The sequence below is a fragment of the Gymnogyps californianus genome, chromosome 1 (assembly GCF_018139145.2).
Source record: "Gymnogyps californianus isolate 813 chromosome 1, ASM1813914v2, whole genome shotgun sequence".
Classification (NCBI taxonomy): domain Eukaryota; kingdom Metazoa; phylum Chordata; class Aves; order Accipitriformes; family Cathartidae; genus Gymnogyps; species Gymnogyps californianus.
This window is the reverse complement of record NC_059471.1, coordinates 126,707,989-126,725,577: the sequence shown is the minus strand read 5'-3', so window position 1 is coordinate 126,725,577 and position 17,589 is coordinate 126,707,989. Positions and strand designations below refer to the sequence as shown.

Genomic DNA, 17,589 nt, shown 5'->3' with positions numbered 1-17,589 from the left:
TAACTTCATTCTCTTTATGTTTGAAAAGTCCTATCGTGCCTACAGAATGTGCTTAAGGAAGGATGGTAATGTGCTTGAACATCTTCAGTAGTCTGAAGAAGTGAGTGCTGCATTACCAGAAAAGAGACGAGGTCCCTAGTGAATTATGTAGATCACCCCAGAGTACTACAAATAAGACCATTAAACTGGCCTGCACCATCATCTATTTTGTGTATGCTTTCCATATCACAGAGGAAACCTCTCTGAAATTACTGAGAGGAAGGTTTAAACATTTTATTGGGGCCCTTTGCCTGCCAACTCAGATTATGAATCAAAAATCAACAGGGTTCAGGAAGAAAAAAAAATAGCTACCCAATGTTTAAAAGCACCTCTGAAACATACCTGGAACCGATTTTTCTATGCATAAAAACCCCATGATCTGAAAGCCCTCTGGACCTAAGAGATGTAGAAATAAATTGAACACCCTGCTGGAACACTTCCAGTCTTGGGCAGCTCCTGCAATCCTGTAGAGCCACAGAAGAGCAGAATGAGAAACTGTCAAACAAGGCTTGATACAACCTGTCATGGACACTGTGTCCTCGTAATTTAGAGGACGGATGGGGTGGGTAAATGTGTGGGGGAAGAAATTACATACCTGAAGGAAAGGAGAAAACATTTCTGTGATAAACCAATTTGATTTTTTTTTTCCTTAACAGATTTTAAAGCATACCTTTGAAACTGCTGAAGAGTCTGCAATATTAAAATAGCTCTGAAAGGAGTAAGTTACTGAGCTGAATACTGATGAAGTGGTCAGAAAGGCACAGGACTTAGCATTTAACATGTGGCCCTGCCAGTTATTCTCATCAGAAACAAAAGAGCATGAAAGATTTTTATCAAGGGGAAGGTTACACTAAAAGTTGCTAAGGGAAAGATGTTCAAGGGTCTAATGTTTTTGTAACACACCATCTCTTTTGTATTCTGCCATTTGTGGACGGATGGCAGTCAAGGATGTTTTTGCAGTCTTCTGTGCTAAGTAAAGTTAATTTAGCACAGAAATTTTTCGACTCCTTATTAACTTCAATTTTCAGCTCTCCATGAAAAGTTTAGTTTTCTTCATGTAGTTTTCTTCCCCATGTTAGGGCAAGAATTCTGTTTTTGAAAGAAATTAGATCTCTGCTTGGAAATAAAATAAAAAACTTTCTAAATTAGCATGAAAAATGTTGCTTAATTTTTACAATGTGACCTAGGAGGACTGACAGATAGATTGAAAACTTGTGTAAATACAACACATTAAGGTTGTTTCAGGGTTAGTGCAGTTCGTTACCGTGTGTGTTAGATAATGAGTAGATTTGGCCGGTCAAATTTTGCCCAACAGGAAATTGTTCACTTTGTGCAGCTCTGGTACACACATGCACACACATCCAAGCCAAGCAGAGAATCAAAACAGGAAAACCTGATCGGTATGACTGGAGAATGAACAGGAACACAGCAGTATGGAAAGACCGGCAGTCCAGATCACAGCTAGCTCCCAAAGGGTACAAAATGACACTTCCAAAACTAGCAATAAGGCTACCAACCTAAGAAGAATGCAGGCAACGCGAGGAGGACACAATAGCTAGCATCCCTTATCCTCCATGTCTTCACAGAGCATCCCTCACAGACCTCTTGGACACAAGCATCTTGGCGCCATGCTGGGCTGACTCATGCATTTTGGTGATTGTGAGTATGTGGATATGAAAGTGTCAGTGAATGAGAAGTTTTAAAATAGTCACTGTCCCCTCCCATAAGGTTTTGCACTGACACTTGCAACGTTGTAGAAACAGACACTGCAGAAACAAGCATTGCAAGGTCCCAACACTACCATCATATCCTGCACTCCGCTTGAAAGAAGCGCAAAACATTTTTGTTTCATTAGAATTCCCTGCCCTTTAAGATAGGCTGACCTTCTACCTCACCCTGTATATCCAGGACACCATCTCCAAGTTTCCCAGTGCTGCATCAACATTAACAATGATAAGGTACTTCTTGGAGTGAGGATGTGACGATGTTAGTCCTGTATTTTATGTAGTTTCTGTGGCTGAATTATTCCCCATAATCTCTGTTTAAAGACAACAGTAAAGCAGTCTTTGCACCATTTCTTTAGGATCCTGTGGAATAGAAATGTAGTTAGTGCAACACAGTGGATAAGGCTGGTATGGTAGAAAGGACTCTGACACCATTGTGTAGCTGCCCAAGGAGATAGGGATGCACAGGCAATGCTGACAGGGAAGCTAAAAACTCCTTATATTCTACGGTAAAGTCATTCTTAGGTGAGATATTAAAATCTTAAAACATTAAAGAAATGGTGAAGAGCAGCAAACTGCAGATTAATCCTTAATTGCTTTAAGGCCAGCAACTTTAACTGTAGTATTTTTTTAAGCTTAATTCAGGTAGTAGAGTTCTTATGGGGAGAGGGACAGGTGGGTGTCTTTAACACTTCCAGGTCTATTATGGCATTCTTTTGAGGCAATTTATTTAGATCCCTGCTCCGTGACAGGATCCTACTCCTAGATGAGTCACTGTCTTCCATCAGGCTGCTAGGTCAAGTTTCCAGGAGACATCTTCTTGAGCACTGCACTCAAGCTCTCTGGTACACCACCTCTGTCACACATTGAGGAGCCAGTGTAATGAATAATAAAATTTTTTTATTGTTGCTTTGTAACATAAAATGAATAAATCCAGGATTCCAAAGTAAGGGGCATTAAAAAAACTGAGTAAGAGGAATGTGACATAACTAAGTCACATTTTAAAACAAGGAGCCACAAGAATCTTTTCTAAATGCCTTTTCCTGCGATACATCTCTTCCACAGCTCCATCTCACACTGACATTTGTGTAGCCTGCTATTTGACCAGTGCTGGGACAGTTGGAAAGAATTGTACATTCATTATCATCCACATGCTAGCGTGGGAGTGAAATCGTAGTCCACACAGGTGAAAGGGTAGAGAGTCAAAAAGACCCTCTATAGCAGGACATAGATTAAACACTTCCTCTTCTTTCTGGCTCTAATGTCAGACTGGGACTCCTGAGGCAGGGGTTTTCAAGGCCAGGCCGAGGTGGAGGGTCTCCTCCTGGCCCAGAGAACATCCTGCACTGCAGGCAGCCTGAGAGAGAAGTACACATACAGTCCCTTGTGCCACTGAACACAGCAGCACTTCCAGTCAGTTCTTTTCAGGGACACAAGTGCTGGCAATGGCCACAAGGAACAGTGTGTTAGACTGAGGCGGGATCTCTCATCAAGGACCTGCATGATGGGACAACCACACTACTAGGATTTTCTAGAAAAACAATTACCTGTAATATCCGTTGGGTATGGAATGACAGTCCCAAACAGCTGCTAAGCCTCCAGGCAGCTGGATTAATTTTAAGTATATGCCCTGCTTCTTCTTCAATCACAAGTTCAATAATTCTGTCCTTCCACATGGAAAACCAACAGTGAATAACTGAAAACAAAGCTATCCGTACTGGTCTTGTGAGCTGTTCAGGCTCTTCCATACCCCACGAATGCACCAAGCCAATTAACCGAAAGGGATGTTTGAATAAGATCTTCCTTCCCCGCCAGGAAGTGAGATCTTCTTCAAATGTCTCCTTCAATTCCCTCCAGGAAGGAAGACATTTTACTACTAACAGGTCCAGGTGACCCTGCTGGCAGTCCACCTTACACAGTCCCACTGGATAAGGATGTAGCCTGCAACCTCCTCTATCCTCTCTGAACTCACTGGCCTGGCTTTGCATTTGCTGGGCCTTGAAGCGCCTGCCTGAAGACAAGCTTTTTCAGCTGATCCAGTTTATGGTCTCTTAAGGCATCCCGTATGGCACTGAAGAAACTGAAGTAGTGCTGGAAGTTGTGCATCATGAGCAGGACACCGGCCAACAGCTCATTGGTCACGAGGAGGTGATGGACATAGGCGCGAGTATGCCTCTGACAACAGTAACAGGTGCATCCTTCCAGCAAAGGACCAAAATCATCTTGGTATCTAAGGAGGAAGCAATGTTGGATAACATCAAAGGCAAGAAGACCCATTCAAGCAATAAAGAGTATCCACTTACTACATGGCCTTTTGCAGGGACCTGAGCCTTGAAGTCCTGAGGGCCTGAATCCAGCTGCTGTAAGATGTGTTGACATCTAAGACCAGCACCACTGGCATGAAGGACTGCAAAAATCATGCCAGAACTCACTACAGAGCCAAAAGGCCACATATCTAAGTCAGAGGATACCTTTGACTACATCACAGCTAACAACAGAGAGAGGCCTTATCTGTGCCTTCCCTGACAGAAAAGCTGCAGCGCAAGACATGCCTCACTAGCTATCACACAGTCTATGAAGGAGGAAGCTATCAGAAACAAGGATTTACTGATTCACTATTCACAAAACAGTATTCCCCTCTACTGAGAGATGCACCATTCTCACAAAGTGGAGAGAGGATCAAGCAAAGCAACACAGTTGCCTACTCAGACAGCCTAGCGGTAGCTGTGGAAAAGAGAAGGAAGGACAGGTGGTAACACTGGCCAAAGTTTTTGTGAAGTATCCAGAAATTGCAGAATTGCTCTGCAGCTGCCCAAACTGAGTCAGAAAGTGGAAGCTCTCCATAGTTTAAATAAAATCTAGCATTTCAAGATGACCCAAGTTAGATGTGGAAGACCAAAATGATCCCCAGATAACCTTTGTGAACCTACTGTGTTTCAGCTGGAACATAGTTATGACCACAGTATGTCTGCTGGACATACTGAAAATGTGGCTTTAGGTCAGGCAAAAGATAGGGCTTTCAGCCACACACTGTTGCCTGATAACAAGCTAGAATGCTTGTCCAACACTCTCCGTTCAATGTCCAGAAGTACCGCCTTCAACACCTTCACATTTTCTGAAGTCTCCCATCCAGCTACTGACCACATGCAATCAAATACAGAGGACAAAAGCATCATATTTAGTGATACAGCTGCAGGTACCCTCCTCACAAACTCATGTACCTTTTGTCCTTCAGAAATATCTCAAATGGTGTCATTTCTGGGTCAGCTTTGGAGATTTCATCCTGGTCTTCTTCAGCATCATTCTTCTCCAGGTCCTGGGCGCCATTTTGTTTTAAAACTGTTTTAAATAAAAAGACAACAGTCTTTTATGAACAGACAGCAAGGGCAGAGGAAGGGTAGCAACCTTACAGTAGGTATTTCTGCTACTCTCTTGCCAGATGAAAACTCCTGCCACAAGTTTCCATCTCTTTCCTATAGTAACCAACTATTTGTCTTTAATCGTCATAGGTTAGTTAACACAAATACAATTTTAGATGATTAAAACAGCAAGAGACAAGTGAAAACTAATCTACTAAACCTAACAAAGAGTTAGAGCTGAAACAACAGTATAACATTTTGCTGCTCTACTGAGCTGAATTCTTAATAAAATGTCAAAAATATTTCCAGTCTGAACTGCATGCTGAATAGAATGCAATCACCTGAACAAATTGATTTTATTGATATTTTGTTACAGTAAACAGGCAACTCATCTGCATTCGATCATTCTACTTTCCATGCTGTCATCAGGCTCAGAGATTTAGATGCTTCTTTTTGTTTTGTTTTTTTTTTTAACAATTGGAAACAAAAGATGCTGGCAGCAGTAATGCAGAAGATGTAGATTCCACATCTGCCTTTTCAGCAGTCTATCTTAAAAATAAAAAATCACCCCATAATTTTGTAGGTTTGCATTTTTAGGTTTGCTCTTAAGCAGGAGATGTATCTGGAAACATCAATATTACCATTTGCACAATCCATGTCTACTGAGTGTTAAACAGACACAGAACAAAGAGACTGTCCTTACTCAGAATCTTATGATTCAAGAATAAGGTAAGACAAGGTAAAGAACAACAAACAAAGAGAAGGGTTAAAAAAATAGCAGCAAGCACAAAGAAACAAGATGTTCTGTTCTATTGAGCTGGTTTTGAATTATCCAGGCATGAAAAGCTGCTAGGTTCTACCCAGGAGGAAAAATGTAAAATGTTTTTCTGTATTAAAAACATTTAATAGGCCAAAACAAAACAGCTGCTTGAAAGACATTTGATAGATGCTCAATGGGTGATACACATGCTCCCATCTCACAGCGTAATGAGGTAATGAGTTACGAACATCTCCTTTTTGTTTTGATATGAACTGATGAATGCAAGGACAGACAGGAAAGCTGCCCAAAGAAATGGGATCCCTAACTTTTGTCAGCTAGAAAGAAGAAGGGACTTCAAAAAAATACATTATTAAACCAGACACATATTCAGTTAATTCTAGAGATCAGGTATGTTAGATCTCCACTTAACAGGTCCAGCCTTCACTGCTAATGGTAACATAAAATTTGCCAATGGTGTCTGTCCTGGTTTCGGCTGGGACAGAGTTAACTCTCTTCTTAGTAGCTGGTACAGTGCTGTGTTTTGGATTTAGTCTGAGAATAATGTTGATAACACGCTGATGTTTTAGTTGTTGCTAAGTAGCGCTTATCTTAAGCCAAGGATTTTTCAGTTTCCCATGCTCTGCCAGCAAGCAGGTGTGCAAGAAGCTGGGAGGGAGCATAGCCAGGACAGCTGACCCAACTAGCCAAAGGGATATTCGATACCATAGAATGTCATGCTCAGTATATAAACAGGGGGGAGTTGGCTGGGAGGGGTGGATCGCTGCTCGGGCATCAGTCAATGGGTGGTGAGCAACTGCATTGTGCATCACTGTTTTTTTTTTTTCCCCCTCTTTTTTTCCCCGTCTTCTTTTTTTATATTCCTTTTCATTACTATTATTATTATATTTCATTATTATTATTGTTAGTATTATATTTTACTTTAGTTATTAAACCGTTCTTATCTCACCCCACGAGTTTTACCTCCCTTCCTGATTCTCCTCCCCATCCCACTGGGATCGGTGGGACAGGGAGTGAGGGAGCAGCTGCATGGTGCTTAGCTGCTGCCTGGGGTTAAACCATGACAGTGTCGAACTAAACTCCCTCTATTCAGTAAGTGTTTAAGAAATACTTGAGCATATTTTGGCTAATCAGACATTCAGATCCTAGGTTGAGGCCTCAAGTTTGCCTCAACAGATTTCACACCAAAATACCCCACCTTCAAAAGCAACACTTGACAGCGGAATCCCAGTTTTTCCAGTCGTTACTGCACTTATTTCAGGAACAAAACCCTCAAATACAGATTCCTCCAAAGCATGAATTATACTTGCCACAATACTGGCTGATACAGTAAAAATTATAATGACCATCAAGAAGCCTACCTGCTGCTTCAGGATCTGGATGGCAGTCATAACTGAAAACCAAGGCACAGCCTCGCTCTGTCACTTGGAAGGGAAAGAAGCTCTCAAAAACGTCCACTCCCCTTTCAATGCACTCAAGCACCTCATCTGGTTTGCCTACACCATGGATGATTCTGTAAGAGACATACAAGAAGACAAATCTAGAATATTCTGAGTAGAGGCAAGCAGGTACCTGGAGGAAAGGATACAAGTGCAGCACATGTAGCTTATCCCTGCCAACTGCTAACCAGAAGGCAAGTGGGTACAAAAGTCATCGCTCAGAATCCTGTGTGCTTCCATTTCCCCACCTCTAACCTATCCAGTACATGGCAGGCTTTTCATTATCTGCCGTTTGGAAGATAGCAATAATCCCTCATTTACTGCGGAAAAACCTCATTCTGTTCATTATGTTTGAAGTAATTTGGTTTCTTTCACGCACACACAAATACACATAGATTCAAAATTCACCTAACATCTATGTCATAGAACAGGTATTTTCCTTAGTCATGTCTGTGTCCCAGGGAACTACCAGTTTCCAGACACATGGACCCCTTTGCTTGGTAACTGTTTAGGAGACAGTCTAAAAAGACTTGATTGAGAGCAGCAGAGATACCAGTAGATGGCTGGTCAAAGATACAAGTCCTTCAGGTGACAGACACATCATATAGCACTTGGAGAACTGCCTAGAGGAGAATGCACTAATGAGAAATGTCATTGGGAAGAGAGAAGTTCCTTGCTTTATTCTTCTCTCCTCTTTACACTCTACCTGCTCACATGATTTACCCAAAAACCTGGGCTGTAACATCTCCTGGGACACGGCATTAAGAGCCAGGAAGAGCCCAGCTGGATTGCCATCAATGGTAATAGAGATCCTGCTGTTAGCCAAATTTAGCTGGCAGCTTCCCTGAGGGTGGGTGAAGCAGAAGAGAATAGAGCAGTGCCTGCTCTCCTGCAGGTGCATGGCTGGGCTGACAGCAGTAGAAGCTAATGTAGGGCAATGATCTAAACAGATAATTAGGAAAATACACAGGGGCTGATAAATGAAGTCACAAGGTGCCATTTTTAGTCACTTTTCCAAGTACTCCAATTAAATTGATGAGCACAGAATAAGGATTGGAGAAGTTTACAGCATGAGTGTCTTATGTTTCAGGCTCTCACGGTAGGGAGAAAATTATAGGCAATAGTTAAAACAGTAGCTCTGCATATATGATCAAAACCCTTGGTAAAACTTATCTTTGCACACATAACGACAAGCATTTGTTCTTGCAAGGGTTCTGATGCTATTGAAAAGGGAAATAAATTTTACCACGAGACTTCAGCACCTTTAGGTACATGAAAGGACTCTAAAGAGTACATTCATAAGATCATTTCACCATCACACAAAAAGCAGTCGCTTCTTGGGTGAAATACAGAAAGTATTTGTCTTCTAGAGAATTTCATATTGGGGTAGAACACAGCTGCAAAACAACTTCTCCAGCCAGAAGGGCAAGGGTGACTCGGGGAAAGCAGGATTGTCTGAAATTCACTTGAGGTACTTACAAGACTCCCTAGGGCTAACCAGCTTTCCTCCTACAAAGAGGTCAGAAACACTTGTCTTAACCAGACAAGCAAACTATTTGATAGATGAGGCAGATGCACTGGTAGCCACTAACATTAGCTGAGCAGATTGGACTCTAACGCTCCCAGGGGATCTTTTAAGTAGCTCAACCAGACAGGATGGCAACAACACAGCAAGCCTTCTAATTGTCAGGAAAATTCAAACCCCAGGCACCGCTAAGCATGAACAAGCTGCAACACCAGCCACATGCTTTCATATTTAATTTCCTTTTGAACACCATTAGGTCAGAGCAATGCTCAGGAAGCAGAGGGCAGTACAGCTACAGAAAGACAATGGGGCCTGAGTAACTCTCTTCAGGAAATGATAAAAAAAAAACCCCATACTACTTCTGTTGCAGCTGCTCTTGTAAGAGCAATCCATGCAAAAGCCAGGAAGCTCAACCCAATGCTAAGAAAGCCCTCCACTTCTGAACCACTAGCAAACATTAGCACACATTTTCTGGAAATCTTTAGTCACTGTTAGTCATTTATAAGAGTCAAGAATGCTGCCGCTCCTGTCCAGTCTCTGGCACGGATCTGATGGGCATAACTAACAACTCTGAATACACAACAATCCCCACACTATGCCGGTCCAAGGAGAGAATACAACTGTTTTGGGCCAGGCTGTACCACCTCTGGTAGTTCACAGGCTCAGTGCCTCAGGTACTAGGTCAGAGCTGGCTGCCATAAGATCGTGTAAGCACTGGCTGGTTCTGTCAGCACCCCTCTCTGCTCTCCTCCAGTTCAAACCAGAGAGAACTGGAAACATGACAGTTTTTCTGAGAAGAGGTCCCTGTAAAACAGGTTGATAATAACGTTCTTGTTCAAGCTGAATTTCAAGAAAACCATGGCCTCAGAGGCCAAATGCAAGCAGCCCAGACATATCCTAGCTGTAATTCTTCCTAAAAAAAGTAAAGATGACTTGAACTAAAAATCTTGATTATTCTCCAAATGTGGGGAATACTCAAACTCACAGCATAAGCACAGCGTGGTGCCAGCTGCAGCTAAAAATTGGAAGAAGGGTTGAAGATTGCAGCCTGACAGTGGTAGAATTTATACAGCCTGGCACACACACATAGCTGTGCAATACAGTGATTATTTCCTACCGTGATATTGCACACCAGCCTGTAGACGCTCCTCATAATAGGACAGATGGACTTCTTGGGATGTTGCCCACACAACTTACCTTGGTTTATCCTCTGGCAGCTCTGCTGTGACAGCAGCTATCAGTTTCAACTTGGTCTCCTTGGCCATGGCACATCCCTGGAAGCCATCTAGCAGAAAGCCACCCACAGGTCGCTTGGCAGTCTCCCTGGCTGATCTGAGCCTCTCTTCCAAGATATCTCCACCTTCAATTGCCCCAAACATTACACTTCCTTGTAGTTCCTGGCCCAGGAGAAAGCTAGAAGTGTTAGAGCGTGCTCTGCCAAAGACACGCAAGACATCTCACAGCCCAGACTCGACGCCTGCTACTTAAGCCCCGCATTCCCAGGAACTTGCCAGAGCCACAGTGTTTCATCCCATGTAAGACTATTCCCCACACACTGTGAAGTCCAAGCATAACGTAGCAACGGGATTAGGAGAGACAAGATTCTGCTCTTTACCCTGACACTAACTCACTGAGCATTTTGGTGCCAGTCTTCCCACCTCCCTATAGAAGGCAATAACCACAGAACATCTTTGTACATGGCTTTTTATAGATGGCCCCTCAGCAATGCATGTGTCAGTGCAGAATACAAAGCAGGTGCCATTAACCTGGCTGTCAGACACCAGATCTCAAATGAATTGCCTTTCAGGGGATACCAGTATCAGCTCCTGTCACCCATTCTCCTTTGTAGTACAGACTAGTATGTCCCCTTTCACCAAAAGGGAGGGAAGTTTCAAAGCTGCTGGAAGAAATAAAGAATAGCACTGCCAAATTCTAGCAAGTCCTCCCTCACTTGGAACTGAGGGGACTTCAGAGTAAAAAGATGGGTTTTCTCAATCTGAATGAGAAGATCCTACTTTGCCCATGTATATAGCATGAAGGTAAGTGAGAGAAATGCACTACAGTCCAAAAGCAGAAAAAAATTTGAAAGAAAATAGTTCTCCTCAACTAGTAGAGATGGGTATCCTGGTGCAGGAGGCAACTTATTAAAAGAAGAGAGTGGCAGAAGGAAAACCCACTGTGCTACTGGTTATACCTCGTCCAGGACTGTCACCTGAGCATTCTCTGATACATATGTGCAACACGATTTCCTACTAAATCACATCCTGGGACTGGTCCAGGATGCAGCACAGAGCAAAAAGCAGCTGCGGTGCTACTGCCCCGATATTTTGGGGACCTTACCGGTGATTTTTCTAGCAGCTGAAGGCATACATCCAGGAATGAAAGTGACCTATCCACAGACTTCTTGGCCCTTTTTCTACCAACTTCCCCAGAAATGGTGTCTCCATCAGAGATGCACTGGAACCAGTCTGGCTGGATGGCCCGCTGTATGTCCATGAATTTGGAAGCTGTCATTTCCATGCGCCCTGAGTTTCCCCACAGGGACACTGTCTGTCAAGGAAGAATAGGGACGAATGTTAGTTGCAAAGGTTAACAGATCTTAATGGTCCAAGGAGAGAAGGAATTGGTCTGGTGAAACACCAGATGCTGGAATGATACTTCATAGATAAGTTCTCCAGGAGCATGGCTCAGATAATCAGCTGCACTTGGCACAATGAGCGAAAGGAAATAAATGACTGAACTGGGATTTCTGGGATACTCTTTAGTGAAACCATCACGCTCAACACAGTGACTTCTCCACACGTTTGGAAGTCTGAGATAGAGCAGCTGGCCTATCGTCACACAAATTAGTGGCAGAATTGGAAAAAAAATTAAGAAGAAAAGATTTAGTTCCCATCACTTATGTTGTCATCTCATGAAAAGCAGCAAAGGCTGCAATGGGAAATACAGCTTACTAGTTTTCTGTACACAATGCAAAACCAAGAAACTATTTCCTGTTCCAAGCAGTGAATTCTTACCACCCATGTGAATATACGTGTATACATAAACCACACAGACACACTGGGAAGAATAGGTTGTTAGGCAATTTAATCTTAGAATCCAATGTTATTTTAGGTCCCAAATGCAACCACTTAAGAAGGGATTGAAATACCAAGTGCAAAAGAAATACACAGCTTTCAAACCGAGCCAACGTAAGAAATGGCAGGTACTCATTAGGATTTCGCACACAGTCTTCTCAGTCTCTTCACAGGCTCTGCATTCTGTGTGCACACATGGGCCCCCATCTTCCATCATTACTCCATGCTACCCTCAGAAGATTTTAAAGCAAGACAAAAGCACCTGCACAGAGAGGTTACGTTACCTGAACACCTCTGGGCTAGCAGATGTCACCATTCAATTCACTGAACATTCAGATTCACAGAATGTTACTGCAGCCACTGCAACTATGCACGCTACCATGTTTCATCCTGTTCTGCAGAATCTGTAATTAACCTGTGAGTGCAACTTGGCAGTTGCTTTTGTTGTATTATTGTTAGATTTGTGACACTGCTGCTCCAAAATTTTAAAGGGGTATTCAAGTAGGTTAAGTATGGGGCTCGAGCCCTTTAGAAGTTAGTTCTTTTCATCTGCAACTCCATTAGTGCTTTTTTAAATGAGGGAACAGTTTTCAGCTAGCAGAAACAGTTTATAGCTTGAAGTGTTACGGGGACTTTTTGGGGCTTGAGGGTTTAAACACATTCTCCTAGCCTATGCCAGACAGGCAGATTAAGCAGTGCAGTTTTCGTGCATACTAATGCACAAATTGAATTTGATCAGCTGATGCAAAAAATATGAGCAGAACAATTTTTTTTTTGTCTGGTCTCCACAAAAAAACCAAAAGGATTGCACAAATACACCACATGTCTGTTGTCCATCCATCCATCCATCTCTCCTGATTACTTTTGGCCTCATCAGCCAATTTCACTAAATTTGAGTAACAAAGAAACAGACAGAAGTCTCCAAAGTAATAACATTTTTGTAAATTTCCCATTTAAAAAAAAAAAAAAAAAAGGCAACTCCAAAGGAGGGAGATCCCAAATTAGTACCTGCAGAATAACTGGAATGCAGCAGCTATATGTTGTTATGCAGTAGCATGTGGGCCAGTTAGTACCTGCTGCCTCTTATGTGAGAGCATCAAGGAACAGCTGGTGAAGGCAGGCGGAGGAAAGTCAGAACTGTTTGAGCCAAAGGGCACACAGTGTAATCAAGTCTAGTTACCTTCATTCTGCTCTCTAGAGGAAAAAACTGCTTTAATAAATAAAATAGCCGTGCAGCTTAGAGAACTGAGCATTACCCCATGATTATTTAAATCCAGCCTGTGCCAGGCTTTCTGGCACAGAATCCAGAGCTTTCTGTCCCATTGCTTTCAAAAAGCTATCATAAGTATTTGTCAGCACAGATCCAGCTGCAGAACACCTTGCAACAAGGCGACAAAAATCTTCACCAGCTTAAAAAAACAAAACAAAACAAAACAAAAAAAACCTGAATCAAACCTGCAACACTCAGGCTTAGATCACTGCTATCACCTCATAGCTGCACAACGGTGAGACAAGCTTCACGTAATTCCTTCCCTGCATTAAGACAGGACTCAGCCTGGTTCCCAGCCGCAAAGAATATACAGTGATAGCTGGATGGCAGTAGTTATCCTCTGTCATGCAGTGACCTTTCACCAAATGTGACAGTACCCAAACAGGCCTTGGGACTGACCATATCTCAGCAGGTGCCAGGAGTGGCCCCTCCAAGCCAAAGCTGTGGCAGGCAGCAGGTAGCATGTGGATTGCACGAGGAACGTGCACACTTGTGGGATGGAACAGGCAAACATCCGCAACACTATGCATTCCTGGATTGCTGAGCCACCTTCCTGCAGAAATACTAAGTTCTTCCCCCTTGTGGGCCTGTAGCATACTGTAAATACACACATAGGGGTTCAGGTTTATTGCTTATCAGTGGCATCACCGTAAGTTTGTACAGCATATAAGCTAAAACACATGTATTTTCTTTTACTATCATATTAACCACAACAGCATGGGAGTCCAGAGCTCTCCTTTCTACCTGAATGGCCACTTAACTGTTCAGGAACTGTTCAGGGAATGCACTGCCAAGTAAGAAAATGTCCAGCTTTATTTAGTTGGAGGTATAAGCATGTAAATGACATTCCTCTTTGTGCAAAGATTTATTTTTCTATAAAGTATAAAAAAATCTTGTGGCTGTCTAAGCACACCCACACAGATGAGGGCAGGGCTGGCAGCTTTCTTTTGGGAAGTTTAAGTGGACCCTTTCAAGTCTTTACAGTTACTGTACCTTGTTAGTGTTGTAGCCAGATGGACAGGGAGTGACCGGGTCATGAAGGGAGCAGTACAACACTGCATTTGGCATACCTGGGAACAGAGCAACAGAGTAGGGTTACATGAACCAAAACAAAGCTAATGCAAAGACGTGGTTTGTAAATTTGCAAAAGGGAAGAGGGTATTCTCCCATACACAAGTACATCTATTCTGACAAAGCAAATACTGTTAATTTGATCTCTCAGCACCAAAGAAGGCAGACTTTTTCCCCAGCTTTACTAGCTGCAGGAAGGAGAGTGCAGCATCAGGACAAACCATCAAATAATACCCTTTGGTTCTGCAGCCTACATAGCTCCTTTGAGATTTATGTATGTTTCTTCTTGATTAATATTCCTGCTACTAAAATTTGCCAGACCCAACAGCTGACTTATTTGACCACTCAATTGCTACACTGGAGACATCTGACATTTGACACAATCTAAGCTGAGCAAGAACCTCAAGCCTAGAACTTTTAAGGAAGGACAATGTATAGTGAGAGAACAGATCAGCTACACAGATGAGAAATTTATCATCCCTGCCAGATTGGAGGTTTCAAATGTCAGAAAGCTAGACATTATGTCTCAATGACATACAGTTTTCCCTTCACAGATAGTCACTGAAATTGGTGAAGCCTCCAAGAAGTTTCAGATAAAGAGATTTTCAATTTTTCTTGAAGGAATAAGTTGTCCCAAAGCAGTCGAAGTTTATTGAAAGCTGGGTACAAACTTGCTTTGGAAATCCAAGCCATAACTTTATTATGTAATGAAATGCATGTCCAAAATTTTGATGTGTTTTTTAAAAAAAAAAAAAAAAAAAGCTTGGTCTCTGTATATAGGACAAAAATGCTTAAACATTTTTAAAAATTATAATAATTTACATTATTTTATACATTGATAATGTATGTGCAACTGGAACATACAAAACATTCATAAAAATACGTCAGCTTTGATCCAAGCATTAGCAACTCAAAAGTTTTTTTCTTCCAAAGTCCACTAGATTCCATAGACAAAGAACTGTCTGTAAATTATAGAAATCAAAGACATGCCATCACTCTGACAGGATTTACCCTATACCCAGTGTAGCCTGAGATACGCAGACAAAGCAAGCATCCCAGAGAAGCTTGTTGACTTGGCTGATCGTCCTCCAGTTCTCTGAGCTACCTCCCCAGATATAAATACAGGCTATGATACAGATATTCACACAAGATGCTAACCCTGCATTCACTGTGCATTCAGGTTCCTTCGCCACATGAGCCTGACAACAGCGATGTTGGCTGCATAATGCAGGCGGTCGGGCCTTTACTGATCTGTTACAACAACCAGAGGAAAAACCCAGGACAGTCAAACACAGGAACTGCTGCTTTACTCATTCTTATCACCACGGTGTTAAGACAAAGATTTCATCCAGGAACTGCTCCAAGAACAGAGTACAGGGACTGATGAAGATCACAAAGGCTTGGTGCAGTAGCTGAGGGCTATGGCAACATGGACTGTTTTGCATTTGACTACCCATAAGTAAAACTGAGTTTATTCCTAAAACTGACTCTTTAACATGGAAAAATGGAAGGAGAATACAAGGAGCAAGCACAGTCTGACTGCTAAACTGACAGGAACAAAGAACAGAGGAAAAATGAGCTTCTCCACCTGCTTCTTCAGTTTCTCAAAGCTCCCGCAAATCCAACATGGGTCCTTGCCCTAACATCTTCTCAGAACAGGAATGGCTCAGAGGCAGAAGTGTTGACCAGCTGAGACTGATTTGATGCGAGGTGCTTTGCCTGTTTATTCTTCATACTGGATGAAGATTTCCTGTTGGAAATCTTTAGATGAAATTAACTATTTTATGAGAATCAAAAAAGCCATCTTAAGCAGACAGATACGCTCAGGAAATGTATTTGAACAGCTGTATGGGGAAGGCCATTTTCATGAGAATTTCTAATTCTCCTCGTCAAAAGAAGTCAGAAATTACATCTGGCAAGATTCATTTGCAGCACTGACTGGGGGCTACAGTAAAACCTCTCAGTTCTAGTCTCAACTTTTGGGCTAAGCCCATCCCAGTCAGTGCTGAAGCCCCCAAGGAGAAAGCTGGGTGCAGAAAAAGAGAAATAAAGCAAAACTACATATTCTGGTAGCCTGTTTGAAGGATTTCTGGCCATACTTAGTGACAACACACTATTTCAAGTCTTCTTTAGTGCCACTTTGAGTGAGAAAATGCCTAAATGTGGACAGCCTATGCCTACATCTTTCTGCCCACCGTACTGCCTAAAAATGCACCAGTGGGATCCACCTGCATTATCTCTCCAGACATACAAGCAAACAAACACACTTTACCTATAAATTTTGCAGCTCCTTCTTTATATTCTTCCAGGACATCATGAAGTTCTGCCCTGCATCCAGATACAGAAACACATTAACTAAGCAAACAACTGTCAAGAAAGATCAGTGGTTTCATAACTAAGGCTTCTGTTTCCATACTTATGTGTTGTCTGAACTTGGATTGGTTTAGGCACTGATAGTTGCCATCCAGCTATCAGGCAGCAAAGCAGGGACAGACAGAACTAAACACCAGAGACACAGAGTTCAAGAATCACAGCTTACAAACCAGGCACTCATAATTCTGTGGCAAAAAGGCAGAGGTTTTACACGCACTGACCAGCGACCACTAACTTGCTGGAGAGCATGAAGTCATACTGTGACTTTCTGGGCAGCATTACTAATGTGCACCACTCGACAACTACACAAGCTAGGGAGAGGAGAGCTTCTAACAAGCTTTATGATGTTAATCTTTCCTTTCAGTTGCCACTTACCTAACTAGTTTTGAGAGTTGGCTGCTTCTAAAGCTGGTTATTCTGCTGGGAAGATGACTGTGAAGTTGCTAAGAGGAGTTTGGCCAAAACACGCTCAAAAATTATGCAGCCCTCTAGGTCCCTTACCTTTACCTGCTTCCTACTAAGTCACTGCACCTCCCTTCGACGGGGAAGCAACAAAGGGGCAACCGACTTCGACATTTTGCCTTGCACCCGGGGAAGCGAGAAGCCCGCCTGCCCCCAGCAGCGCTGCGGGGGCTCGCTGCACCCCGCAGACACCACCCCCCCCCCCCCCCGCCGCGGTACTCACAGGGCTGGCAGGGTGAGCTGTGCCACGGCGGGGACGCCGCCGACCGCCTGCAGGGTGTCGCGGGTGAGGTGGGGCGCCGAACCGGTCCGCGTGTAGAGCAGGCAGCCCGGCAGCGCCAGGGCGGCGGCCCCGCTCCTGCCCAGGCCCGCCAGCGTCCCCAGCCGCCCGCCGCCCGCTCCGCACAGCTTCACCTTCATCGTCGGCTCCGCAGCGCCGTTACCGGCGTGGGCTAGGTAGGGGAGGGGGGTG

General features: G+C 43.1%; 1 protein-coding gene across 1 annotated transcript; it reads right to left on the bottom strand.

The window, feature by feature from the left end:
* Nucleotides 1-2,643: 2,643 nt before the first annotated feature.
* Nucleotides 2,644-17,537, bottom strand: QTRT2 (queuine tRNA-ribosyltransferase accessory subunit 2). The gene is made up of 8 exons (XM_050895696.1): nt 17,341-17,537; nt 16,555-16,610; nt 14,205-14,281; nt 11,205-11,414; nt 10,062-10,261; nt 7,262-7,413; nt 4,985-5,102; nt 2,644-3,993 (listed from the first exon to the last, which is right to left on the bottom strand). Exons 1-8 carry the CDS (start codon nt 17,535-17,537, stop codon nt 3,732-3,734), a joined length of 1,272 nt encoding a protein of 423 aa, XP_050751653.1. The 3' UTR covers nt 2,644-3,731.
* Nucleotides 17,538-17,589: the final 52 nt, after the last annotated feature.

Excerpts from the sequence above, each read along its gene's own strand:
- QTRT2 (XM_050895696.1), bottom strand. The coding sequence starts at position 17,537 with ATGAAGGTGAAGCTGTGCGGAGCGGGCGGCGGGCGGCTGGGGACGCTG. Across the intron at positions 11,415-14,204 it reads CTGGCTACAACACTAACAAG|ACAGTGTCCCTGTGGGGAAA; the intron begins GTACAGTAACTG and ends CTTCCTTGACAG. Across the intron at positions 7,414-10,061 it reads CTGCCAGAGGATAAACCAAG|AATCATCCATGGTGTAGGCA; the intron begins GTAAGTTGTGTG and ends TGTCTCTTACAG.